Source organism: Phalangium opilio, unplaced genomic scaffold (genome assembly GCF_054372755.1).
Source record: "Phalangium opilio isolate 3A_F unplaced genomic scaffold, DU_Popi_V2 ptg000085l_1, whole genome shotgun sequence".
Lineage (NCBI taxonomy): Eukaryota > Metazoa > Arthropoda > Arachnida > Opiliones > Phalangiidae > Phalangium > Phalangium opilio.
In genome coordinates, this window is record NW_028324190.1 from 942,434 (window position 1) to 969,830 (window position 27,397).

At 38.2% G+C, this 27,397-nt stretch overlaps 1 protein-coding gene, 1 long non-coding RNA gene and 10 other non-coding genes across 12 annotated transcripts; 1 reads left to right on the forward strand and 11 right to left on the reverse strand.

The window, feature by feature from the left end:
- Positions 1-4,214: 4,214 nt before the first annotated feature.
- Positions 4,215-4,287, reverse strand: TRNAV-CAC (transfer RNA valine (anticodon CAC)). Its single transcript has one exon. It is a non-coding gene; the product is annotated as a tRNA-Val (tRNA).
- A 341-nt stretch (positions 4,288-4,628) lies between these two features.
- On the reverse strand, positions 4,629-4,700 carry TRNAV-CAC (transfer RNA valine (anticodon CAC)). Its single transcript has one exon. It is a non-coding gene; the product is annotated as a tRNA-Val (tRNA).
- A 341-nt stretch (positions 4,701-5,041) lies between these two features.
- Positions 5,042-5,114, reverse strand: TRNAV-AAC (transfer RNA valine (anticodon AAC)). Its single transcript has one exon. It is a non-coding gene; the product is annotated as a tRNA-Val (tRNA).
- Positions 5,115-5,454: 340 nt separating this feature from the next.
- Positions 5,455-5,527, reverse strand: TRNAV-AAC (transfer RNA valine (anticodon AAC)). The gene has a single exon. It is a non-coding gene; the product is annotated as a tRNA-Val (tRNA).
- Positions 5,528-6,142: 615 nt separating this feature from the next.
- Positions 6,143-6,215, reverse strand: TRNAV-CAC (transfer RNA valine (anticodon CAC)). The gene has a single exon. It is a non-coding gene; the product is annotated as a tRNA-Val (tRNA).
- A 300-nt stretch (positions 6,216-6,515) lies between these two features.
- TRNAV-CAC (transfer RNA valine (anticodon CAC)) lies at positions 6,516-6,588 on the reverse strand. Its single transcript has one exon. It is a non-coding gene; the product is annotated as a tRNA-Val (tRNA).
- A 202-nt stretch (positions 6,589-6,790) lies between these two features.
- TRNAV-CAC (transfer RNA valine (anticodon CAC)) lies at positions 6,791-6,863 on the reverse strand. The gene has a single exon. It is a non-coding gene; the product is annotated as a tRNA-Val (tRNA).
- Positions 6,864-7,203: 340 nt separating this feature from the next.
- Positions 7,204-7,274, reverse strand: TRNAV-CAC (transfer RNA valine (anticodon CAC)). Its single transcript has one exon. It is a non-coding gene; the product is annotated as a tRNA-Val (tRNA).
- Positions 7,275-7,754: 480 nt separating this feature from the next.
- TRNAV-CAC (transfer RNA valine (anticodon CAC)) lies at positions 7,755-7,827 on the reverse strand. The gene has a single exon. It is a non-coding gene; the product is annotated as a tRNA-Val (tRNA).
- A 477-nt stretch (positions 7,828-8,304) lies between these two features.
- Positions 8,305-8,377, reverse strand: TRNAV-CAC (transfer RNA valine (anticodon CAC)). Its single transcript has one exon. It is a non-coding gene; the product is annotated as a tRNA-Val (tRNA).
- Positions 8,378-17,228: 8,851 nt separating this feature from the next.
- Positions 17,229-18,327, forward strand: LOC149650625 (uncharacterized). Its single transcript, XR_016371527.1, has 3 exons — positions 17,229-17,286; positions 17,351-17,500; positions 17,578-18,327. It is a non-coding gene; the product is annotated as an uncharacterized LOC149650625 (long non-coding RNA).
- A 5,869-nt stretch (positions 18,328-24,196) lies between these two features.
- On the reverse strand, positions 24,197-26,335 carry LOC149650626 (uncharacterized). The gene is made up of 2 exons (XM_089849097.1): positions 25,120-26,335; positions 24,197-25,047 (listed from the first exon to the last, which is right to left on the reverse strand). The coding sequence occupies exons 1-2, from the start codon at positions 26,333-26,335 to the stop codon at positions 24,977-24,979; spliced, it is 1,287 nt and encodes a 428-aa protein (XP_089705223.1). The 3' UTR covers positions 24,197-24,976.
- Positions 26,336-27,397: the final 1,062 nt, after the last annotated feature.

The window sequence follows — 27,397 nt, forward strand, 5'->3', positions numbered from 1 at the left end:
TTTAAGCAGAAGCGGATTAATACTATCATAAGCCTATATTGCAAGTTTTCGGTTTGCAGAAGCGATTCATTTAATCCAAACAAGAAACAAATAACACACTTAAAATAACTTTAGGTTAATGATTTTATCTGATTTATCGATTTTGGGATGGAGACTTCCAACACGGATTTTGCTTGGATCGTGGATTCTGGCGTGTTTCGTTTTAGATTAGTGCTATTATAGTTCCATGGTCCTTTCTCGTTCAGATTTTGTTAACAGCATTGAATATTTGTTGCGAAAACCCGATCTCCAGCCTTGTATCTTCTACGGATCGTTTATGAAGATGTTGATGGTGTGGTCTTTAAGACTAACAATATTAAACTTTACGAGATATTTCTTTGCACATTTGTATCGTTCATTTATTTCAGAATTCGACGGATCCACTATACATTAAGCTTCAAAAGAGAATGGCTTTTAAGTTTAAACGGACATTACGTTGACAGATTGATAAAACAGAAATTTACGAGCAAAGGAAAGTTTGTTATATTTTACCCAAGGAGCCAAGTTAATTTGATAACCCAGAAGCGTGGTTCATTTTATGCTAAACAAAAAATGTTGTTACACATTGGAGAAATCGGTTACAACGTAGTTACTTTGCACGTACTATTCAGCGATAAGTTGCCGGTGAAGGTCGTTGAAAATATGAAATACATGTAAGTTCATAAAAAGAACTACATGAAAACGAAAAGACTTAAGCAGAGCAGACCATACGCTGTCAACAACCCACATACTTACACTACAAGTAACGATGCCAGATGTCGATCGCCTGGACTCGTTCAAACAAAGTTTTGGCTCGATTCTCATGATTGTCGACACTGGCGTGCGACAACTTAGTAGGTTGAACAACCAAAATCCGCCTACTGCGATTCTAGCCTAAATTCAATCGTTTTTAATTTTACACGCAATTTTATTAATAATCATTTACTTGTTGACAGCGTTGCACGAATAATGGAAACTGGACAAACGCAACTAGGAAAGAGAAAGAATCCGACAAGAAAAGAGTATGTGCAAGACTCGAGAGGATTGAGCCTCAGATTTATTTCACCGATTTTCAATGTTTACCTTTATGGAATCGCATTGTCAGTTTTTGGATTTCTGGTGGAATGGATTTTACAAACTTCACATCGTTTTCAATGCAAAATGCACTAAAAACAATTCGTTATTTCTTGAGATTGTGATTAGAATTGCACTCTTTGACACCGTTTTCCTTTTGACTGAAACTCAGCAACAAAGTTACTTCATTATTAATGTGTCGTTGTTTAGCCATTATTAATGTGTCGTTGTTTAGCAAATAAATCTGAAATTCCAGTTAGCTAGTTAAAAACGACATTATGAGTTTATATAGCACTTAAGTCCCCCTTTGTTTTATTTGTGTAATATATGCCTCTGCAAGAACCACTGATAATAATGATAGTTGAAATAAATACGTAATAAAAACTAGAGGTTAACCATTTTAATATACCAATATTAAGGTCATCGCGTGGGTTGATTGAAATATTAAATAGTCAAAAATTTTAGGGGAAAGATTCTGTATTTTTAATTTACAAAATGAAAAACTAGTTCCAAAAATTTGAAAGGGAAGTTGTAAACTTTGGTCTTCTATGTATAAGAAATGAAATTTAGTATTTTGCATTGCGTAAAATATGATAACTGTTATTGCCTTGTAGAGATAAATACTGAAATAAAACTGACTTTTGTGGCAAACTAAAGAGGTTTTCTTCATATGAGCAATTCTTCATACTGTGACAACTGATGTTAGTTAAGAAAATATTCCGTAAATCCCTTTTTATCTCTCCGAGTGACGATGACGGGTCTGTGTGTGTTTCTGACACCGCAAAACAGAGCAAACGTGTTCGCAATTTCCGGTCCGCGTTCGCAGTACACAGAAATTCGGAAAATTATACGTTATATATCTATCACTTAGGAACCGCTCATTATCTAGCTATTATACCTTCATCTGGTAGCTAGCCGCAATTATTTCACCCAATAGTTACTGTCTATCACACTGATACTCGAACCAGAAATTATTGGTTTCTACCAACATGACCATGCACACTAATATATACTTATTAGTTTCCAACAACACCACCACGCAACTGTTTTTTCTCCTAAACCACATAGAAACCAATGCACTTATTGTCTTCTACTCCATTATCATCGTTAGGGATAGGATGGAGTGGCTATCGGTTAAAGTTACAAGAAACGTCTACCCTCATAATGGCAGTGTTTCCGTCAAAGATTCACGCAATTGCGCGGTTCTTATTCATACCCGTGATTCGAATCCCATTTTCTGATTTTAGAAGGCAAAACGTCACGAGTACGCTTCATTTCAAACGACAATATTAGTCAAGTCTGTTAAAAATGTTCAATTGTTCTTTTTTAAAACGATCTTAAGTGAAAAATTAGGGAAGGAAATGCACGTAAGAAGTGTGCACAATGAATTCGAGGGTGGGACACTTTCTTCAAACTTAGAGCTAAAATATTTTATTTATAGTTATATACCAAATTACATACTTCTTGCATTTTCACTTGAATGTATGTACCTTAAAATATAACCTTAATTAGGAAAGCGTCTTTTATAAGACCAAGAGCAAACCAGGCAGGAGTATAAACTTTGAAAAAATTTCAATATAATACAAATTTCATCGAAAATTAAGGGACAAATTAGATAGAGCACCCGCTTGGTGTGTAGTGGTCTGTTTGACCGCTGGTTCACCGAAGTTGATCACTCGATGTATCGACTAGTTGGTAGGCATTCTACCCGACATTCCAACGATCGGTACGTAATGGGTCACGTGAATAGCCGTGCAGCTTTGTAATGTCCTACACGCTCCCACAGTCGGCCGACTTCTTTTATCAAGAATAAAAACCGACCATATTCCTTCACTTAACTGTCATGTTGGTCGAAGGGAATAACATTAGTTAAGCGATTCCATCTTTCGAAGCGAAAGGTTTATTATCTTAGGTCAGCCGAGTGATGGCGAAATCTAACGTTGTTCCAGACTTCCAAATGCCGTCGTAAAATTAATTGGATAGGTTTGTAGCTGTGGTTTTCCGAAACACTTTTCTATTGAACGAAGGTTAAAAGGATACTTTCTTTTAATTTCATTGCAATAAATCCCTATAAGGTTAATTTATTTCGATAGATAGACAAATAAGGATTCTGAAAATATATATGTTTTTATATTTTAGTTTAATTAATGATTTTTAAATTACGATTAAAGACACCTGGTGATACAGAGTCGAACCACCGAAAAACGTTACTAGTTCGTCTCTACCAATTTCGACGTCATAAGTCTCTTAGGCTCCGTAGTGTTTTTCCTACTGGTAAGGGGATTCATTCTGTGGGCGCAGTATGATACAGATTGACGGGAGTTCCGTCACTACGCGGGGTAACGCTGCCGACTTTCGGCACGGCATCGGCGATCCCATACGTTCGCCGAGGCTTAGTGAGTTTAAACCAATTATTATCATTGCACCGTTTCAATTAGAAGTTAAACACTGTTTATTTCTTAACGTGGTTTTAATTTTACTCTCTCGGTTTAAATACGAGGCATTTTATTTTAATAATAAATCACAAAATATTCTAAAACTCGTCCATCGTAGTTCATTTTACACGTTAACTCCATAGAAGCGTAAAACTCAAGGCGCGAAACATTACAACTGCTCATGCGCGGCCATAAGTGTGAAAAGGCTAATTCTCGTTCCTACTACTTTTTACTCCTAAAACGACAGTTTTCATTCCAACTACTAGCAACCAATCAGAGGCCGAACTTTACCTACGTAGGTAATGGGTTGAAAATGGCGACCGATTTAAAATCTGGCGTTCAAAATTTAAATTTTTATTCACGTTTATTTTAAATAATAAATGTTTCTCGCAATTTCTACTGACCCCCATGTTTTTAGTGGTGGTTAATTTATAGAAACCCAATGTTAGTTTGACCAACTCAGATAAATCCGATTCTATCCCTTTAAATTTAGAACCCAAGATTCTAGAAACAACTTTAACGTTACATAAAGAACCTTAATTCACACTCCAGAACCCTTTAAGTTCTAACTAGAAATGTTGGGTTCTAGGAAAAACCATCAAAGAACCTTTTTTCTAAGAGTGTAGTAATCCTGGGTTTTTCAAGAGATCTAGCTTATTTTTATGCCCAAGCACGATGGTCAAAACGTGTATCTACCAAGGTTCGAACATGGGACCTTCCGCGTGTGAAGCGGACGTGATAACCACTACACCATATATACATGATCACATTGATATTTCCAAAAGATCTAGCTTCTTTTTATTCCCATTCACGACGGTAAAAGCATGTATCTACCAGGTCTCGAACCTGCGACCTTCCAGGTGTGAAGCGGACGTGATAACCACTACACCATAGATACGTAGTAAACCTAAGTTTTTCAAGAGATCTAGCTTATTTTGATGCCCAATCACGATGGGCTAAACACATATCTAGCAGGGCTCGAACCTGAGACCTTCCGCGTGTGAAGCGGACGTGATAACTACTACACCATATATACATGACCACACTGAGTTTTCCTAAACATCTAGCTTGCTTTTATGCCCAATCACGATGGTAAAAGCATGTATCTACCAGGTCTCGAACCTGCGACCTCCGCGTGTGAAGCGGACATGATAACCACTACACCATAGATACATGATCACACTGAGTTTTCCAAAAGATCTAGCTTATTTTTAAGCCCAATCACGATGGTCAAAACACGTATCTACCAGGGCTCGAACCCGGGACCTTTCCCGTGTGTAGCAGACGTGACAACCACTACACCATATATACGTTATGACATTGAGATTTCCAAAAGATCCAGCTTCTTTTTATTCCCAATCACGATTGTAAAAACATTTACCTACCAGGGCTTGAACATGGGACCTTCCGCGTGTTAGGCGGACTTGATAACCACTACACCATAGATACATGAACACACTGAGTTTTCCAAAAGATCTAGCTAATTTTTATTCCCAATCACGATGGTAAAAACATGTATCTATCAGGGCTCGAACCTGGGACCTTCCGCGTGTTAGGCGGACGTGATAACCACTACACCATAGATACGTAGTACTTCTGAATTTGTCAAGAGATCTAGCTGTTTTTTATGCCCAATCACGATGGTCAAAACATGTATCTACCAGGGCTTGAACCTGGGGCCTTCCGCGTGGAAGCGGACGTGATAACCACTACACCATAGACACATGATAACACTGAGTTTTCCAAAAGATCTAGCTTATTTTTATGCCCAATCACGATGGTCAAAACATGTATCTACCAGGGCTTGAACATGGGACCTTCCGCGTGTTAGGCGGACTTGATAACCACTACACCATAGATACATGAACAAACTGAGTTTTCCAAAAGATCTAGCTTAATTTTATTCCCAATCACGATGGTAAAAACATGTATCTATCAGGGCTCGAACCTGGGACCTTCCGCGTGTTAGGCGGACGTGATAACCACTACACCATAGATACGTAGTAGTTCTGAATTTTTCAAGAGATCTAGCTGTTTTTTATGCCCAATCACGATGGTCAAAACATGTATTTACCAGGGCTCGAACCTGTGAACTTCCGCGTCTGAAGCGGAAGTGATAGCCCCTACACCACAGATACATAATCACTCTGAGTTTTCGAAAAGATGTAGCTTATTTTTATGCCCTATCGCGATGGTCAAAACATGTATCTACCAGACCTCGAACCTGGGGCCTTCCGCGACTTAGGCGGACTTGATAACCACTACACCATAGATACATGATCACACTGAGTTTTCCAAAAGATGTAGCTTATTTTTATGCCCAATCACGATGGTCAAAACATGTATCTACCAGGGCTTGAACCTGGGACCTTCCGCGTGGAATCGGACGTGATAACCACTACACCATAGACACGTGATAATTCTGCGTTTTCCAAGAGATCTAGCTTATTTTTATGTCCAATCACGATGATCAAAACATGTATCTACCAGGGCTTGAACCTGGGGCCTTCCGCGTGGAAGTGGACGTGATAACCACTACACCATAGACACGTAATAACACTGAGTTTTCCAAAAGATCTAGCTTATTTTTATGCCCAATCACGATGGTAAAAATATGTATCGAGCAGGGCTCGAACCTGGGACCTTCCGCGTGTGAAGCAGACGTGATAACCACTACACCATAGATACGTAGTAATTGGCAGTTTTTCAAGGGATCTAGCCTATATTTATGCCAAATCACGATGGTCAAAAATGTATCTACCAGGGCTCGAAGCGTAGAAGCGGACGTGATAACCCTGCGTTTTCCAAAAGATCTAGCTTACTTTTATGCCCAATCACGATGGTCAAAACATGTATCTACCAGGGCTTGAACCTGGGACCTTCCGCGTGGAATCGGACGTGATAACCACTACACCATAGACACGTGATAATTCTGCGTTTTCCAAGAGATCTAGCTTATTTTTATGTTCAATCACGATGGTCAAAACATGTATCTACCAAAGCTCGAACCTGGGACCTTCCGCGTGTGAAGCGGACGCGATAACCACTACACCATAGATACGTGATAACAATGCGTTTTCCAAGAGATCTAGCTTATTTTTATGTCCAATCACGATGATCAAAACATGTATCTACCAGGGCTTGAACCTGGGACCTTCCGCGTGGAAGCGGACGTGATAACCACTACACCATAGACACGTGATAACACTGCGATTTCCAAGAGATCTAGCTTACTTTTATGCCCAATCACGATGGTAAAAGCATGTATCTACCAGGTCTCGAACCTGCGACCTTCCACGTGTGAAGCGGACATGATAACCATTACACCATAGATACATGATCACACTGAGTTTTCCAAAAGATCTAGCTTATTTTTATGCCCAATCACGATGGTCAAAACATGTATCTACCAGGGCTTGAACCTGGGACCTTCCGCGTAGAATCGGACGTGATAACCACTACACCATAGACACGTGATAACACTGCGTTTTCCAAGAGATCTAGCTTATTTTTATGTTCAATCACGATGGTCAAAACATGTATCTACCAAAGCTCGAACCTAGGACCTTCCGCGTGTTAAGAGAACTTGATAACCACTACACCATAGATACATGATCACATTGAGATTTCCAAAAGATCTAGCTTCTTTTTATGCCCAATCACGATGGAAAAAGCATGTATCTACCAGGTCTCGAACCTGGGACCTTCCGCGTGTGAAGCGGACGTGATAACCACTACACCATATATAAGCGATAACATTGAGATTTCCAAAAGATATGGCTTCTTTTTATGCCCAATCACGATTGTAAAAACATTTACCTACCATGGCTCGAACCTAGGACCTTCCGCGTGTTAAGAGGACTTGATAACCACAACACAATAGATACATGATCACATTGAGATTTCCAAAAGATCTAGCTTCTTTTTATACCCAATCACGATTGTAAAAAATTTACCTACCAGGGCTCGAACCTGGGACCTTCCGCGTGTAAAGCGAACGTGATAAACACTACACCATATATACATGATCACACTAAGTTTTCCTAAAAATCTAGCTTATTTTTATGCCCAATCACGATGGTTAAAACATGTATCCATCAGGTCTCGATCTTGGGACCTTCCGCGTGTTAGGCGGACGTGATAATAACTACACCATAGATATGTGATAACACTGCGTTTTCCAAGAGATCTAGCTTATTTTTAAGCCCAATCACGATGGTCAAAACATGTATCTACCAGGGCTCGAACCTGGGACCTTCCGCGTGTGAAGCGGACGTGATAACCACAACACCATATATACGTGATAACATTGAGATTTCCAAAAGATCTAGCTTCTTTTTATTCCCAATCACGATTGTAAAAACATTTACCTACCAGGGCTCGAACCTTGGACCTTCCGCGACTTAGGCGGACTTGATAACCACTACACCATAGATACATGATCACAACGAGTTTTCCAAAAGATCTAGCTTATTTTTATGCCCAATCACGATGGTCAAAACACGTATCTACCAGGGCTTGAACCTGGGACCTTCCGCGTGGAATCGGACGTGATAACCACTACACCATAGATACGTGATAACACTGCGTTTTCCAAGAGAAATAGCTTATTTTTATGTCCAATCACGATGATCAAAACATGTATCTACCAGGGCTTGAACCTGGGGCCTTCCGCGTGGAAGTGGACGTGATAACCACTACACCATAGACACGTGATAACACTGAGTTTTCCAAAAGATCTAGCTTATTTTTATGCCCAATCACGATGGTAAAAATATGTATCGAGCAGGGCTCGAACCTGGGACCTTCCGCGTGTGAAGCAGACGTGATAACCACTACACCATAGATACGTAGTAATTGGCAGTTTTTCAAGGGATCTAGCCTATATTTATGCCAAATCACGATGGTCAAAACATGTATCTACCAGGGCTCGAAGCGTAGAAGCGGACGTGATAACCACTACACCATAGATACGTGATAACACTGCGTTTTCCAAAAGATCTAGCTTACTTTTATGCCCAATCACGATGTTAAAAACATGTATCTACCAGCGGCCGTATTCTGCAGAAAAGTTAAGCTCCATCTTCTGCCCTTGGCATTTTAATTGGCTACGTCTACCGATGACGTTACATGCCTTGGCTCAGTGATTGGTGCAAATTCCGCGCAGACTCAGATGTAAACTATTAAATTATACCCCAAATTCAAAATGGTTTTTCATAAACTGACAAATGAGTTACCGGTTAAACACCGGTTTTAATGGTTTCTTCGGTAACGCTATGTGCTGATCGCACTTACAGCAGACGACATTTCAACACTTTTTTCAACCTCCCGACGTTGATCAACGTGCCGAGTAAAGTGGTGAGTGTAAGTTATGAAGGATTAATTAATTTATGAAGTATTCAACTAAACTCTTTAATTTTCCCCCTTAAAAATCCGATTTAAATAAAAACACACCATATAATTTATTTTTTTATGATTTATTACTTGTTCAGATTGTGTGGCAACTGACGATCGCAGTATAGAAGTCACTGCAGTAAAAAAGTGAGAGGGCTGATCGCCCGTGGTAACTGAATGGTTAAAGCCTTATTTGAGCACTTAGCATGACCAAAATCGCAAGAGCAACTCCATGATTCTTTCATGCTCTTGTGGCACTAACATTTTTGGCAATTATCATATTCTCATGGACGAACAAGCTTATCCAGAGACTTAGTGTCAAGCCATTTGCGCCTCGCAACTAATACTGGAAGTCGCGGATCACCCGCTTAGCGCTTTACAACTGCAAATCGACGTAACTTATAAAACATAACCAGTACCCATATTTACACCTTCCCAATGAACAGTTACTTGAAAAGTAAGCATTTCAGTATGCAGCAATTGGTATAATCAACCCTTTGTTTCTCATAAAATATGAATATGGTAAATCTGAAATAGGTCTAATGAATGACAATAGAATAGTTAAGTTATATTTAGAATAGGTATGTGGTCATGAAGACTTCGGAGGATGTAAATTGCAATCATGCAACAGAAAAAAGCAATGAACTCTTGACAGTCAGAAATTTGTAAAATTTAATACACGTGGAAAATAAATTGCCGAATTTTTGGGTTTGAGAGTGTATCGGGACTGATTGGGTGCTGGCATGCTGGTTATAAATAATGTCATCTTGAGAAAAGGCTAGACATCATCAACATAATTCTAATGTGAACAGATTAAAAACATGCCATTAACGGTTTTAATGCAATAAAGGCGGTAACAGACGTTTTCTTCATTTTTAAACCCCTCCCCGGCTCCACTTAGCGCTATGAGGATGACAAGCTTTATCCACACAGGCTCACAACCCCTTTTAATAACAGTCAATGATAACAAAAGTCCAAATAATTCAAATAATGTTATGAAGTCTATCTAATAAATTATTCAATGCATGCATATAACCCATGCAATAAATTTAATTGGCTTATTAAATGAAGCGTCTCCTTAATTACAATATAAGTTAACAGTAAACTAACACGTATGCGAGAAATAAATCATAAAATACGTGAAAATAGCGCATTTAGTATATTAAATGGATTAAACGCGAAAAAAATAACTATTTATAATGAGAGAATGAAAGAAGTACGTGTCAAATTGGATATTAAAGCAACTATAGTGAAAATGAATAAATAGAATATCTACAATGAGTACTATAAAATCACAAATAATCAGAGAGAGTTCATGCCGTCATGAAGAAAGTGCTTGCCAAATTGAACATTGAAAATAATCGAAATACAGGGAAACTTTATTCAAACAACCTATCATGGCATTAAGAAAATTATCTACAGTAAAGTTGAGCATGTCTTCAAAAAACAAAACTAGTCATTATTTTCTGGCTGAAATTTTTCAGTTCGGTCATTATGTTGGCTTGAATACTCTCGGTTTCCAGTCTAAACCTTTTATTTTCAAAGCTTAGCTTTTCGTATTCATTCTTAGCCCATTCATTTTCAGTCATTATTTGCCAAACAGACGCAAACATGAGTAGGGCATCCAATCATGCATTAGCGGAAGCTATGAGCATTTCTTGCTTTTCTTACTAGGCAGCGACTGAGCTATAAGAAAGTTTAGCCCATTTATAAATGAAACAATAAAGGAAGGCGATGCATGCAGAAACAATAGCAAGGATTGGTGGAAAAAAGAACAATGAAATGTTGAAGTGAAGAATAAAATTCAAAGGACACCGCAGTAACTCTTAATGGTAAACTGACTTTGCAGCAACCCTCTATCTCAAAAAAATGTCCAAATGAAATTTTCAGAAGGTGGACTATTATACCCTACGTCGAATAGAAACCATTCTTATGACCATTTCTGTGTTCTTCAGTGGCAATTGGATGAGCACCATGTTCATGGAAAGCAGAAGGCTCTTTGAGGAATCTTCAGCAAAAACTGGAGGAAGGCTATTCAAGAAGCTTGCACCCACCTGCAACAAAAAATAATGTTAATAACATGGTTAATACATTACGAGAACTTACCAAATTTGCAATACGCTGAGCTTCACGTTCTTCTATAACAAGTGGAATATTGTTGAGGAATGCCTTTCATTGACACCTCGGGAAAGGGTTCTCCGTTAGCGGTGGACATCATTTACCTGCTTTGTGATATGTTATCACATCTTTGTCCTCACTTCGGGCTGGTGACCAGCAAGGGTACAACCTTCAACTCATAGAGGGAATGCGGCGCCTTTTTCAGTTTTTTAAACATGTTTCATTACTATGTATAATTCAATACAATAACTACAAATAAATCTTACCAATGTTAGAACATATAAATATACATGTAATTACAACTTCAAAAGTTGAAGATAAATTACACAGGAATGAAAAAATTACTGTTTCACCATTACCAAATAAAACTACTGACACAAAAATCTATGTGCCCTTCACGGATGCTTAGGCAGTTGTGGTTCGATGTTATCAAAGTAACAACATGGAAACAGGGAAAGAATTCAAAGAAAGTTTAATACTTAATTCGACAATTACAATTGGTTTTTAATTTTTTATACAAATATGGCAAGCACATTATTTACGTGAAAATATATAACTTACTACACATTAAACGATGTTACCTTAACAAGCGGCTGTCTCAAATACGTTGACGTCATTTAAAATTAAAAAAGAGCAGACGGCACGAAATTACTATTCAGTTCATATGATAGGTGGCGTTAATAGCTTAAACGTTTCCGGTGAAAGGTTGCAGCACTGACCTTTGGCGAAAAATTTACACCATAGACATTATAACACTATTAAAGCCTAGACAAACTATTGGGGAAAGCGGTCCTTGAACGTTTTTGTGAGGGATTTTTCGCTTCTCCTCCTTCGCATGTGTGATAGGGTGAATGACTGGTGGCGCCCCCTATCGACGAGCGAAGGAGTTATTAATAAGGATGAGCTTATAGTAGTGGCACTCTATGTTAACTCCCTATAGGGCATAATAAGTCAAACCCTCGGAGATGCCATTACTCCATTTTATACGAGCTGAGAGCGGAAAAACGTATTTTTAAAACTTACTTTCGAGGAAATACCACCGTTTTCTGAAGGTAAGAGTCTTTTTTTATACATTTATTTGTAATAAAAACATTTAAGGCGAGCTAAGCCTTGGTCTTGTAAAACACGGCAGATTAGTGATTTTGAAAACGACGCTAATCCTCGCGCTAATCACTAATCTGCCGTGTTTTACAAGACCAAGGCTTAGCTCGCCTTTATTACAAATAAATGTATAAAAAAAGACTCTTACCTTCAGAAAACGGTGGTATTTCCTCGAAAGTAAGTAGAAATACAAGTTCCAAGTGTTTTTTAAAAGATTTTACAGGTGTAAAATTTAAAAATACGTTTTTCCGCTCTTAGCTCGTATAAAATGGAGTAATGGCATCTCCGAGGGTTTGACTTATTATTCCCTATAGGGAGTTAAAATAGAGTGCCACTACTCTAAGCTCATCCTTATTAATAACTCCTTCGCTCGTCGATAGGGGGGCGCCACCAGTCTTTCACCCCATCACACATGCGAAGGGGCGAATGCCCTAAAACCGTCACAAAAATGACTCTCAACTGTTCCTCTTGTATCTCTATGATTTACACTGTACACTGACCTTACACCGAAATTTGGTTCAACTTGAAACTCAAACTGAACTGAATTCAAAGGCTTATTTTTGCCTGTTGAACCTCCAATCACTAAGCCAAGGCATGTAACGTCATCGGTAGACGTAGCCAATTAAAATGCCAAGGGCAATGGTTGACGGTCCAATCAGAGAGCCAAGGGCAGAAGGAGGAGCTTAACTTTTCTGCAGAATACGGCCGCAGGCTTGTAAGGCTGCTAAACGCCAAGATCCCGAGTTTAGAGATGTTGAACGTGCTAGAAACCAGACGGGTATGGCGGCTAAACGCCAAGATCCCGAGTATAGAGATGTTGAACGTGCTAGACAAAGATCTTCAGCCGCAGATAGGCGAGCAAACCCCTCGCTTATAGAGCAGACCTATTTTGATAGCATAAAAGACGGCCCAACGTGGCCGTGTTAACGATGTTCAAATCTTTTTTTAAGTCATCTGGCACCATTGTAAAGTCCATAGATTTTTTGTCAGTCCCTGGTATTGAACAAAGAGAGTTGAATGATGAAATATTTTTGTGTAGTACTTGTAATAAAACCGTTAAGAGAAAGCAAATTCCAAAATTTTCAAGGGAAAATGGATTTGTGTTTCCTGAAATACCTGCGCAATTAAGTAACTTAAGTAATTTAGAAGAAAGAATGATATCACCACGAATACCATTCATGCAAATAAGAAGGTTAGGGTGTGACCAACAACGTGGTATTAAAGGAAATGTGGTTAACGTCCCTATAAATGTAGAGTCCACCGCCTCGGTTTTACCCAGGTTACCTCGAGACACGGATACTATTCAAATTGAGTTTATCATAAGAATGCAGTATAACACACCCTATTTGTACGAAACTGTGAGACCCAAAGTCATTTTAGAGGCCCTTAACGTTCTGGCAAAAACGCCTTTGTATGTTAAACATGGAATTACCGTTAAGAGTGACATATTAGACCCCATTCCTGAAGAACTTGAATTTATTGTTGACGAAAATGACCGTCAGGTAAATCAAGTTGATGTATCAGGAGATAATCCAGTAGCGCCAATAAACGCAGAGAATGATAGCGATGATATGTGGAATGAACCCAACGAAAGTAGTTCGTTAACAGTTGGGAATCAAGACACATTATTAGTTTCTTTAAGTAATTTTTTGCCAAGTAATACCATGCATGTGAAGTTTGCTCCTGGTGAAGGTCAAACCCCAATGTCTTTACTCTTTGACGAGGATGCGGAAGAATTGTCATTCCCGAGCATTTACGTGTGTCAAAAAATGAACCTTAAGGTTAAGGGAAGTTTTGGTGATATTTTTAAATGGGAGCTTCGTAATATTGATAGGCGCTGTGCTAAAACTCATTCGAAATTGTTTTACTCTTTTGTCAAATTGGAAACCTTGAAAGTTAGTCAATCTATACAGGTTTGCATAAGGAAAACTAAAAGAACAGATGGGTCGAATTATACTGCTGGACTTTTAGCCTCTGCAGGTTCTCTTGATGCTTTAATTAAGCAGGATGATGGTTTTAAGGTTTTAGAAAGACTACAGAGTTCGCCTTCTTATTGGCAACACAGACAAAAGGAATTGATGGGTATGATTAGACAGCTTGGTACGGCTACCTTTTTCATAACGTTTTCGGCTGCCGAAAGTAATTGGCCTGAGCTACTGAATATTTTGAGACTAACCTCTGGGCAGGAGAGTTTACCTAACGATGATATTAATAATTTAATTTTTTCGGAAAGGGCAAAACTGATTCAGGATGATCCTGTTACTTGCGCTAGATATTTTGACCACCGTTTTCGGGCTTTGCAAGGCTCTACAGAAATTAGATCCTCTTGGCGTTATAGAAGACAATTATTTTAGAGTTGAAATACAGCAAAGAGGTTCGCCCCACCAACATGGTTTGATTTGGATAAAAGATGCTCCAAAACTTAAAAATGATCTCTCAAATGTTAAGGAAGTAGAGGAATTTATTGATAATGTTATTTCTTGTGCTGCTGAGCACACTGACGAACATTTAGATTTGTTAACACGATTACAAATTCACAAACACACAACGACTTGTAGAAAGAAGGTCGATAATAATTCCGTTTGTCGTTTTGGAATCCCGTTTCCACCTATGCCCAGAACCATAATTTACGACCCTGGTTTGAGAGAGCCTGGTAGCGTACAGGAAGAACTCAGATGTAAGGAAAGGTCAAAGTTTTGGGTAGATTGTTTTGAGGAGTTGCTAGCTAAGTTGGGTTGGTCAGAAGTGGAATATATTTCTGCCGTTACTTATGACCTCAAAAGGAAAACAGTTTTGTTGAAAAGACACCCTAAAGATACTAGAGTTAATCCTTACAATCCGTGCGCTTTGCGTCTTTGGCAGGCGAATATGAACATTCAATTCGTTCTTGATGCTTACGCACTGGTTATGTATATTGTATCATATATATGAAAGTCTCAAAGAGGGATGTCTTTGCTTCTGCGCGAAGCTTCTAAACAGGCAAAAAATGATAAATGTACAGTAAAACAGAAGTTGAAACTAATTGCTAATCAGTTCTTGAATGCCCACGAGGTAAGCGCTCAGGAAGCGGCTTACTGTGGTTTACAAATTCCTGTGTCCAGGTGCAGTCGCGCCTGTGTTTTTATAAACACCAATGCCCCTGAAAATCGTGTACACATTCTTAAGAGTCAATCTGAAATTGAAGAACTACCAGCAGACAGTAATGATGTTTTTGCCTCTGGGATGCTAGAACATTATGTTCAAAGGCCAGAGGAACTAGAGGCAATAACGTTAGCTCAACTTGGTGCCTGGTACGAATATTCCAAAGCCCGTAGAGTGACTAAAGCCGCCCACGATCATGTTGATGAGGGAGAGAGCAATGAAGTTGAAGCTTGTGGTAAATGGCTGAAACTTAAAGATGAATCAGGGTTTATTAGGAAACGTGGCCGTGCTAAAATTACTAGGTACAGAAGATTCAATTTAGAAAAAGATCCCGATAACTTTTATCGTGAACAATTAATGTTGTTTAAGCCTTGGCGCGATGAAAGTAATGGTATTTTGTCAAAGGATATGAAATCAGAATATCAGCTTTGTCGCGAAACTATTAATGAAATTTGGAAAGAATTTCACAATGAAACTAGGAAAGAATTTCACAATGAAATTGACGAAGAAGCCGTGGAACAGGCTGTAGCAGATTTTGAAAATGGAGAAATTCAATTGGATGTTACTAATATCCAGCCTGAATTAGAACATAGAAATGAAGTTGATAGATCTTTAGCTATGGATGATTCCGATTTTTTAATTAATACGGTTCAAGAACCTGTAGGAAATATTAATAGAGAAATTATTGATGGCAATGCCGAAAATACTGTTTCTCCGTCAATTACCTTAATTAATGACTCTGAGTACAACGCCCTTCTTAGAAAATTGAATTCAAAACAAAGAGAGATATATTACCATGTTTTGTATCAGGTAAAAAGCAAAGAAACTCCGTTGCGTCTCTTTGTTACAGGGGGCGCTGGTGTGGGGAAAAGTCTTTTGATTAGTGCTATATTTGAATCTGTGTCAAGGTTTTACAACAAACAACCTGGGAGTAATCCATCGCAAGCGAAAGTAATCCGTTGCGCACTTACTGGCAAGGCTGCCTTTAACATTGGTGGGGCAACTTTGCACAGTACTTTTAGTTTACCGGTTAGCCAATTTGGTGGAAATATATCGAGATTGGAAAGTGAAACACTTCATAAATGCAGGTTAGTCTATGGTCAAGTAAAACTAGTAATAATTGACGAAATTTCGATGGTTGGAGCGAAAGTGTTTAATCGGGTAAACGCTAGGTTACAAGAGATTATGGGTTGTCCTGATTATTTTGGTGGTGTGTCTGTCGTTCTAGTTGGAGACTTTAACCAATTGAGACCAGTTTGCAATAATTTCGCATTTCAAGGTCAAAGTGAGAAAGATAATCCTTACGCGTCGTTAATTGGTAACCCAATATGGGAGCAATTTGAATTTGCCGAACTTGAGGAAATTATGAGAGAGAGATGATAAAATATTTGCTGAAGCTTTAAATAGAATGGCTGTGGGAAGTATGACTCAAAATGATATTGATTTCTTTAGTAGTCTGGAGGTAACGCCTGAGCGTGTACCCCCAAAAGAAGCGATACATCTTTTCGCCACTAACGCGGAAGTAAACATATTCAATCAAAATAAGCTTTTAAACATGAATACGGAAAAGGCTGTTTCGGTTTCAGTAGATGTTGTCAATGGTGATCTTAGTAGTGAAGTTAAAAATAACATACTTTCCCAAGTTGAAAAGTTAGCAACGTCTGATAGGTATGGTCTGCCCAAACAATTGACTCTTGCGTGTGGCGCGAGATATATGATGACTAACAATGTTGACACCTCTGACGGACTAACTAATGGCGCGACCAGGAGCAGATGACAAAGGAGTCTCGGACGTTAGCTTCCATAATGTAGAGGGCAATGGGATCCGCGAACGTCACGGTTATTAACCAAAATCATTACGCCAGTGCCACCTCTCGTAGGAAATTTGAGCTTTATTTTCCAACCAATAGCGTGGCTGCAAAGTCTCGAAAGGAGATCTGGGAAATCGCATTGGTTTAGTTCATGGGTAACCATGGAGGACAAGGTCAACGAAATTGTAAACAAGGTATGTAATAGTGATAATTAGTTAATGGGGATAATCGTTGAGGTGATTTATTGTGGTTCTTCAGAAAATACGTCGGCAAATATATCTCAAGGCTTATCCTTAGGCTTAATAAAGGTGAAATACAACTCTGAAAACGTTAAAATGGTTGCGTCAGATGACTGAGATCTGGAGCGGCAACTGTGGGTTCATGTAAAGGCGAACCACTGAACAAAGTGTAACTGTTGCACCAAGTTTCATAGGTTTCGTGAAGAATGGAGCAATTTTGTATAGCGTACTTTAAAAATGTTTTAGGTATGGCGAAGCGGAAATGACTGAATAATCGGCGACAATTCAACAGTCCTAGTCGAAAATCCCCTTTTTTCGGCAAAACGCGGCCGAGGTGATTTTGAAAATGTTCCTGGCGGCGTTATCTGCCGTTGGTAACACTGCAGCGTCCTCAAAAGTTGGCCAACGCTCAAAGCGGAAGTTGGACTGCGCCGCAATTTATCGACTAGAACTATAGTTCTAGCACGTTCAATGTTATGGGAGCAGCAAGTAGAGCAATACAAGGGCGGGCTGCATAGCGGTCTAGCAGTGGAAATACAGAAAGGAGAAAAACTTAACGCCAAGAGGCAGAGTTTTCCTATTTTGTGGAACTGGAGTCGTCTTGGTCTTTGTTATCAGAAACGTACAGCGCCAATACACTTATGTAATAGTTTCGAAAAAACGAAACTTTATGAACTACGCCTCATCTACTAGGTTATTGCTTTCTTTCGGACGCTATCCACCAAACATTCATCCTTAAACAGTCTGAAGAAGTTTTTAATATTAATAGTCCTAATTTGATTGTGGTTTTTTCCCAAATGGGTTTTCCCAGAGCCTTTTTTCCCACATGCGCTGTGGGTTTTTATGGCTCGAATTAGCTTGTATTATGACATGAATATTTGACATCCATTGCATCGTTCGATAATGCTATTAATAAATTTATTCGTGGATAGCTCAGACGTCAGAGTGAAAAATCAACTCACAATATAAAAATAAGTGTTTTAATATTAATAATTCAACTGTAATTATGGTTTTTTCCCAAATGGGTTTTCCCAGAGCCTTTTTTCCCACATGCGCTGTGGGTTTTTATGGCTCGAATTAGCTTGTATTATGACATGAATATTTGACATCCATTGCATCGTTTGTTAATGCTATTAATCAATTTATTCGTGGATAACTCAGACGTCAGAGTGGAAAATCAACAATTTAAAAATAAGTGTTTTAATATTAATAATTCAATTGTGATTATGGTTTTCTCCCAAATGGGTTTTCCCAGAGCCTTTTTCCCACATGCGCTGTGGCTTTTTATGGTTCGAATTAGCTTGTATTATGATATGAATATTTGACATCCATTGCATCGTTCGATAATGCTATTAATAAATTTATTCGTGGATAGCTCAGACGTCAGAGTGGAAAATCAATAATTTAAAGATAAGTGTTTTAATATTAATAATTCAACTGCGATTATGTTTCTTCCGAAATGGGTTTTCCCAGAACCTTTTTTCCCATATGCGCTGTTTGTTTTTATGGTTCGAATTTGTTTAATGTTAAATTATACTGAAGGTTCCAATATATAATGTTAAATAACTATTCAATGTTGTATATAGATATGAACGTTGAAGTATTATAAATACTGTTCGGTAAATGGTTTTCAAGAACCTTTTGTTCCCATATGTATTGTGGGTTTTATGGTTTTAATTAGGTTATATTTAACTTTTACTGTACAGTTTAATGTAGTAGGTTATTTATTGCTTTTTATATACTGAAGTATTGTTGAAGTGCTATAAATACTGTCTTCTGAGCCTAATGCAATATTATAAATACCGTCTTCTGAGGCTAATGTACTTTCAGAATTAAATGAAAAGTAAATAAAGTGAACGTTAAAATATATGACATCGTCCCTATATTATTTAAGATGAACCTCGTTCAGCCGTCGAAGGTAATTTAAGACAAGTAATGATGATAATATACATGTATGAAGTCGATAAGTTTTATAATATAGGGGGGGGGTAGAGTTTCCACAGCAAGTGAGAGATATTGAAAAGGCTTGAACAATTGACTATTTTAAAATTGAATTCCTGCACTTGCAAAGAATTAAAAAAAAGCGATAGATGCATATATTTAGGTTGTTTAAGGGGTAGTGATAGTCATCTCCACTCGGAGAGGTAATATTTTGGTTTTCCCAACTTGTTTCCAATTTCACCCGCTAGAGGCGCTGCGTGTTAGTTTGCGCCTCGATCCTCGACTCGTATAGGTTAACCTCTTTCACTATGGCAACGCTCTGTGTTAGGACTTGCTATAAAAGCAGTTCTAACCTGGCTCAGGCCTTCGAAAACATCAGACCCTCGCGTCGTTAGTTAAACATTAATTCCCCCGACCCTCGTTTCAATTTACTTACTCGTTTTTTTCAATTACCGTTAATTTTTTGTCTAATAAAACTCAAGTTATTTTTTGATTTAAATCGCTTTGCTTTATAGAACTCTTAAGGCGGCCACTAATTTACGAACTAGCCTACACAAAACCTTTAGATATTTAAGTAACCCGCTTCCACATAACCCTTTTTGGCTGGCCTTTTTATCTTCTCTCCATCTCAAACGTCAATTCAAAAAACTTATCAATCCAAAATGATTGAGTTTGGTTAGAATACAAAACGAAATCATCTGTCAGATACAGTCATGACTAGGGATGCACCGATATATCGACCTATCTTTTTCATTTCGGTATCGGCCAATATCGGCTAGGGATGCACCGATATATCGGACAATATCGGCTTAATGTAAACGTGTATTTCCGGTAGAAACTTGACAAGAAATAAGGTACTCAATGAATACTAATTGAAACAAATAACACAAAGTTTATTTATTCCCACAATTTAACATTTTCCTTTAAAAATGCAAGGTTCTCCACAATGTTTGGTTTTAGTCGGTTTCTTAATTTGGTAAGTATTTTTCCAGTTGTACTAAATAATCTTTCGCTTTCAACACTGGATGGAGGTGCCAACAGATATATTTTAGCGAGGCTGGCCAGAATTGGAAAACGTTCTTTATTCGCGCGCCACCATTTGAAAACACAAACATTATTAGGAACGAGAGGTTCATTGAAATATTTGGCTAATTCATGAACTTCTGGGTTCTGAGGCTCGGGGTCATTTGTGGTCGTTGAAGCGATGTCTTCTAAGAAGCTCCATAAACCGGAAGTTTTCCTCGTCTTCGCCGGCGTAGGTTCGGACAATGGGGCTTCCATATCAGTTTTTTTCTCGTTTTCGACCAATTCCTTCAACCACTCTTTGCCAATGGTAGCACTTTCTTGCCTTCTGAAAACTTTGTCCAAGAATAGTAGCAATCAAACAAACTTTGTTTGATTCTAAAGAAACAAATCGCTCGTTGAGTTTTTGCAAAAGTTCAGATTTCATAGTCAGAACGCCGCTAAAGTTGTTATCGTCACTTGACAAAAATTTCGCCAAAGCGTATATCACTGGAATGTTCACAGAAGCGGTAACGTCTATCTGAGACACAGTTCATGTTAATTCTTCGAAAGGTTGCAGTAATTTAACAATTTTTTCGATTAACGACTACTGATATGGACTGAAACATTTAAGCTTGTTTTCGGTGCAGTAGGTTGTCAACACCTCTTTTTGTTCTAGAGATCTTTCTAGCATATAAAAACTGCTGTTCCACCTGGTAGGAACATCTTGAATAAGCGCGTGCTGAACCACTCCCAAATCCGATTGAATTTGTTTTAGGCGGTTACAAGCCAGTTGCGAATGTTTAAAGTGGCCGACTAACTTTCTGCCCATGGCCAATAGGTCAGAAACACTCCTTTGAACTAATACGCCCTTTTGAACCAATTGTAAGGAATGCGCCATACAGGGAACATGGTGGAAAGAGCTATCTTTTACGGCTCGAACTATGTTACTACTATTATCAGTTACAACAGCGTGAATTTTCGTATCTGTGATGTTCCAGTGTGCAAAAATTGAGTTGAACAATTCGCTTTTGAATGCAGATGTGTGCTGGCCAGGTGCATGTTTCACCGCCAACACTACATAATTTTTGACAAAATCAGGACCGATGAAATGTGCCGTCAAGCTTATAAAAGCCTCATTGTTGGCGTCTGATGTCCACAAATCGGAAGTACAACTTAGCATGGTTATTTGTTCCAGTAGGTTTCTTACTTTTTGTTCCACTGTTTGCATCAGTTGTGGATGTGCTGTATCTCTAAAATATCGCCGAGAAGGCAAGTTATACCATGGTTCCAAATTTGAAATCAACTTCCGAAAGCCGATGTTTTCAACCACAGAAAACGGTTGATAATCTGTGGCAATAAACTCTGAAATTAATTTCGTAATTTCTTTAGCGCGAGGATGATCAGGATCAAACGTTCTTTTTCTTTCAATTGCTTCACGTAGTGTGAGTTGGGAAGAACATGATGCTGCAGCGTGAAGATTTGGTTGCTTACGGTTGGTGTTCTGGCCCAAGTTTTGAGTTTCTTCTAAAAATTTGGAATGCTCCTCTTTATGGTGTAATTTCAAATGCGAAATCATATTTGAAGTAGTAGCAGATTTTGCAGTCAGTCCGCCTCTGGAAACAAGCTGATCACATGAATTACATTTCGATTTCGATACATCGACAGTTTTCGTAAAATATTTCCATATAATAATAATAATAATAATAATAATAATAATAATAAAAAGCTTTTTATTGGAAACACCGTCTCAGTTTACACTGATTTTCAGCCAGGTCCAGATTAATTTAATTTACATTAGGAATTAAATATGTGAGTCATAAAAATGCAAGTTAGTTTACATTAGAGATTAAGTTTACATACTGTTAAAGAAAATATTGAGTTTGTTTGTAAAATTAAGTAGTTGTTTTTCAATTTTAATGTCATGTGGTAGGCTATTCCATTCTTTAACTCCTTTGACTTTTGTGCTCTTGTCTCTTAGGTTAGTCATGAGCTTTGGGACAGTAAAGTCTGTGTCACTACCTCTGGTATGGTATTTTCTTTTATCATTGATCATGAAGAGTTCAGTGATGTAATCTGGAACTTGATTGTTCATTGCCCTGAACATTAATTGTAGTAGACTGATTTTATATTTAATATCAAGGGGGGAGTAGTTCGCATTCTTCCGTGCTATGGTAGCTGAGGAACGCTTGGGTGCCTTAGTTAAAAATTTAGCTAAGTAGTTTTGTAGCGTCTGTAAGCATTTTAGCTTAGAGGCAGTAGCGTTATTATAAAATATGGATCCATAGTCAAAAAGGGGTTGTATTATACCATTGATGATTAACCGCAACGCTTTTTCGTTAACTGCGTTTTGAATAGGTCTCAGTATCCAGATTCTTTGTTTTATTTTCTTTTGGATATATGCAATATGTTCTTGCCATTGTAGGTCTTCATCTATCCACACTCCCAGATATTTGAAGGATTTTACTCGCTCAATATGTCCTCCATTAATGCTTGTGATGTTCATTATGAGCGACTTTTTATGTTTTTTTGGGGCAAACAACATAACTTTGGTTTTTGCCTTATTAATTATTAGGCCTCTTTGTTGTAAGTTGTACTCTAATGTTTTAAGGTCTGACTCCATCTGTTCGATGGCTAATGAAGGATTTGCATTCGATGTTGTAGTCGCATTGTCGTCCGCATAATCGTTGACTGTCGAGAACTTTTGATTATCATGAATTTTACGAGTATAAATATTGAATAGAAGCGGACCAAGTACACTCCCCTGCGGAACTCCATATTTAACTGTCTTTTTAGTCGATGTTTCACCTTTGTATTGTACGTATTGCTGGCGGTTTTCCAGGTATGATTCAATCCATTTTATCGCTGTGCCTCTAATCCCACATTCTTTCAAGTCCTTTATGAGGGTTATATGTGATACCGTATCAAAAGCCTTTGACAGATCGACAAATAGTACCACAACAAATTGATTTCTGTCCAGTCGTACTATAATGTCTTCATACAAGTTTAGGATTGCAGTTGTAGTTGAGTATCCCGGGCGGAAACCAGACTGTAGCTTAAATAGGAGTTTATTTGCGTTTAGATGTGCATAAAGTTGCTTGTTAACAATTTTCTCGCAGACCGTTTCTGGGATATCGAGTATCGATAGTGGACGATAATTTGATGGGTCTTTAGGGTCCCCGGCTTTAAACGCAGGAATGACTCTGGCTATTTTCCATTGCGTAGGGAATATTCCTGTATTGAAGGACAGGTTAATTAGGTCTGAGATATACTTTGATGTGATGGCCGCCGTATTTTTGATAATTGCCGATGGGATCCCATCTTCTCCTTCAGCCCTATTCGTCTTAATTTTTTTGATTATGTCAAATATCTCCATTTCGGATGTGTCGTCAAATTTTGTTAGTTGCGGTATCCTACCATCGCTATTGGAGACATGTACGGGATCGTCTTCACTGAGACTCAGGGCGGACTCAGTACCTTTATCCTCAATCAAGGTGTCTACCATCTCAATGAAGTGTAGATTGAGGACTTCCACGATGTCCTTATCTTGTGAATAATTAATGTTATTTCTTGTGATTTCCTTTATATTTATACTTTTTTTCCCTTTTATGTATGGCTTAAGTACTTTCCATGTAGCTTGTGAATTGTTGCCAATCGTTCCAGACAATTTCATTATTTGGTTTGTAAAGTAGGTTTTTTTCGATTCTCTAATGTCCTTATTTACCATATTTCTCTGCCTCGAATATAGGGATTTATAGGTGATACCATTTTCAGGGTTTTTAGATTTCGTTTTAATAACGGAGACAAATTTCTTCTTTTTAGGGGCGTGTTTATCAAGGTTGGATATCATAATGTTTTTAAAGGCATCAGTTAGCGTGTTTGGATGATAAGGGACTACACAATTCTTTAGATCATTCTTAAGGTCAGCTACAAAGTTTATAGGATTCATTTGGTTATATAGTCTAACTTCAACACTTTCCTTAACAATTTTTGGGCATTTACGTTTACGTGTGGCTAGCGTCATATCATGGTCCGAGTAACTGATTGGAACCACTTTGGTATCTACGATTCTGTCTGGGAAATTTGTATATATATGGTCTATGAGGGATTCAGTGGTTGCGGTTATTCTGGTTGGTTTATCAACCATTTGTTTAAACTCACATAATGTTGTTAGAAGCAGTCTTGTCTTTGGCTCGCGCTTAGTCTTATTGGTATCACAGTTGGTATCACCTAATATAATCATTTCACAGTTGTTTGTTCGTGTTAATTCGTCTATCTGTTGTCTTAGATCTTTGATGGTGGCTTCATAGTTCATAGCAGGGGGAAGATATACAATCCCAATTATCAGTCTCGGGGCATAACGTTCCTTAATGAGTAGCCATAATTTTTCTAAGGAGGAGCCTGGAATAGGGTCGCTCTGTGTTTTGATTACCTCGACATCATATTGGTCTGCTATATATGCGCAAATTCCTCCTGCTCTACCAACTCTGTCACTTCTTATTAGGTTGTAGCCATTAATCTGATATATTAAGTCAGGGGCCTCTATATTCATCCAGGTTTCTGACACTCCCAAAATTTTAATATTGTGTTCTGTTAGGGTTAGATACAAGTCCTCCATTTTTTTATTGATTGCCTGAATGTTTAAGTGTCCGATTATCATTTTATTGTTTTTAATGGGAATTTGACTTTGTACAGGAGGAGGTCATACGGCTGATTGGTTTAGGGAGATGTGTATATCAGCTAATGGCAATTTGTGTCTACGTATTAGTATTCCTAGAGGCCAATTGGTTTTGGTTAAAACTTTGGTATCATCACAACGTGAGCATTGTATTTTATAGGATTTACTCCATTTAGTTTCCTTATCGGGTGTGATGTTTTTTACCTCGATTCCCAATTGTTCTAGATGCTCACTGACCTCCATAGTAGTCGTTTCTGCTGTGAGGTTTGAGATTACAAAAGTTGAGTCTGGTTGTGCTGAGGGCAACCCATCATCATTTCCACTAGAACCCCAGACTTTAGAATTATTTGATCTTGGTTTACTTACTATGGCGCACGATATGCCCGTTGGCCAAAGTTCGTTGGATAAGATGTTTTCTGTTGGTGTGTTCGTTTGTAATATGAAATTTCTCTGTATGTCTTGGTTCTTGGCCGATAGTCTAACTCCATTTATTTCAATACCCTTCGCTTCTAAGAATGTAGATAATGTAGCTTCTGTAACATCCTTGGAACAATTTCCAATGTAATAGGTTTCTGAATTAGCTATCGCCATTATTTTGAAAGGTGTGACGGCATTTGATTTTTCCGCCAATTGCTTGTTTTTAGGCCTAGTGGGTTGTTTTTTGTGATTTGTATGACCACTCATACTAGAGTTCTGAGGCAGAAGCGAAGTCTTGGCACCCATCTTGGTGTTCTTGTAGAGATCGGTGTATGATTTTTTAACAAAGGTATTTTCACTAGTTGTTAACGTGGTTATGGGGTGGGGTCTGTAGCTTGCGTGTTTTGGAATTAAAGGAGCTAAGATATCTCTTTCGTCGCCATGACCATTGCCATTATTTACTGTGGCAGGATTCTTATTTTCCAAAAATTCTAAGTTTTGTTCTTTGACTGAATTTACTTCGGCAGTTAGGTATCTGACCTCATTCTGTAGGTCATGGATATTTTTTACCAGCGTTGTTAGGGTGAGGAGTATCTTATCAATAGAGCTATCTTTTTCTCGCACTAGACTCTCGGTTTTAAAAAATTCCTTTAGGATATCAGTTAATTCAACAGTTAACTTGTCATTGTTTAGGATATAATCAGGCCCTCCTACGGTAACCTTCGTCGGCGTGAACACAAGCGAATCCTCGGATTTGTTTAGTATGCATTTTTTACATTTAAAGTTACTTACTGACCCGTTAAACAGGATATCTAATTCCTCGGTAGTCACCGCACCAGTACAATCAGCATGCGTTAAGTTATGACACGCTTTACATGGAATTGACTGTTTACCATTTATTAAATTGTTGCATTCGGAGCACTTTTGTTTAGGACCAGCGTTCGATTTTAGATTTTTTTGCGACATTTCAGCTTAATCTTATCAGTTTATACTTTAGGCCGAGGCTTAAACAGAAAGCGGGATTTCTCGGAGCAAAAAATGCATGCGACCGCACGCATCAAAAACTTCGCAAACTATATAGCACTTGCCATAGTGAGAGTTTTCGTAAAGTCTTTTTAAACTAATATATCAATGCGATTCTAAGCAAAAACACGACAAGAAAGAACACACCAGCAAGGGGAATCCAATAGGAAAAGGATAGACAATCTCGGCTTTACTCCGTTGTTTACGACTATGAGAAAGTAATTTCTCTAGTTTCCCACACCTCCCACAAACAATCGAAATCAACACTGAGGCCCTATAACGCTTTTGGTGTCACTTATGTACTGTTTGAACTTTTCACTTGTGGTCCACAAGTTTGCTTATTACGCTACTTCTTGTTGAACAAAGGTAGGAGCTGCATTTTTACTAAAAACCAATCAAGGATTGGCCATACCATTTTTAAGTTAGGGGGTTAAGGCTAAAATATGTAGCGGTACCACATTAAACAAAGAGAGGTGACACATATCTCTTATAAAATGAAGTAAAATGTAAATGGTCCTAAATAATGCTGATTCTACTCTTGGAAACTATATTCATGGAGAAATATTATTTTTTTATGGGCCGATGATATCGGCCGATATATCGGCCACGCATTTCCGATATATCGGCCGGCCGATATATCGGCTGTACCCATATCGGTGCATCCCTAGTCATGATATCCTTGCGATTGATTTCAGTTCGTACATTGACTTCCAAGATGTTAATCAATAATATTATAAGGATTCACGGAAACTTTCCCATCGTCTCCCACAACGGGGGCAATTCTTTTTTTAGAAACATGTTGTAGTTGAACACGAATATCAAAAGACTGATGCCTGATAATTAATCACGGATTACATCAACTATTTACCGACTACAAAGAAAATTTAAACCTCCACATACCTTCGAATGAACCATAGTTGGGTCATTAGAGGAAACATGGTCCCATCAACATCAGTTCGTTTAATCACAATTTTCCCGTACAGCGGCATAGCAAGCTGCAATATT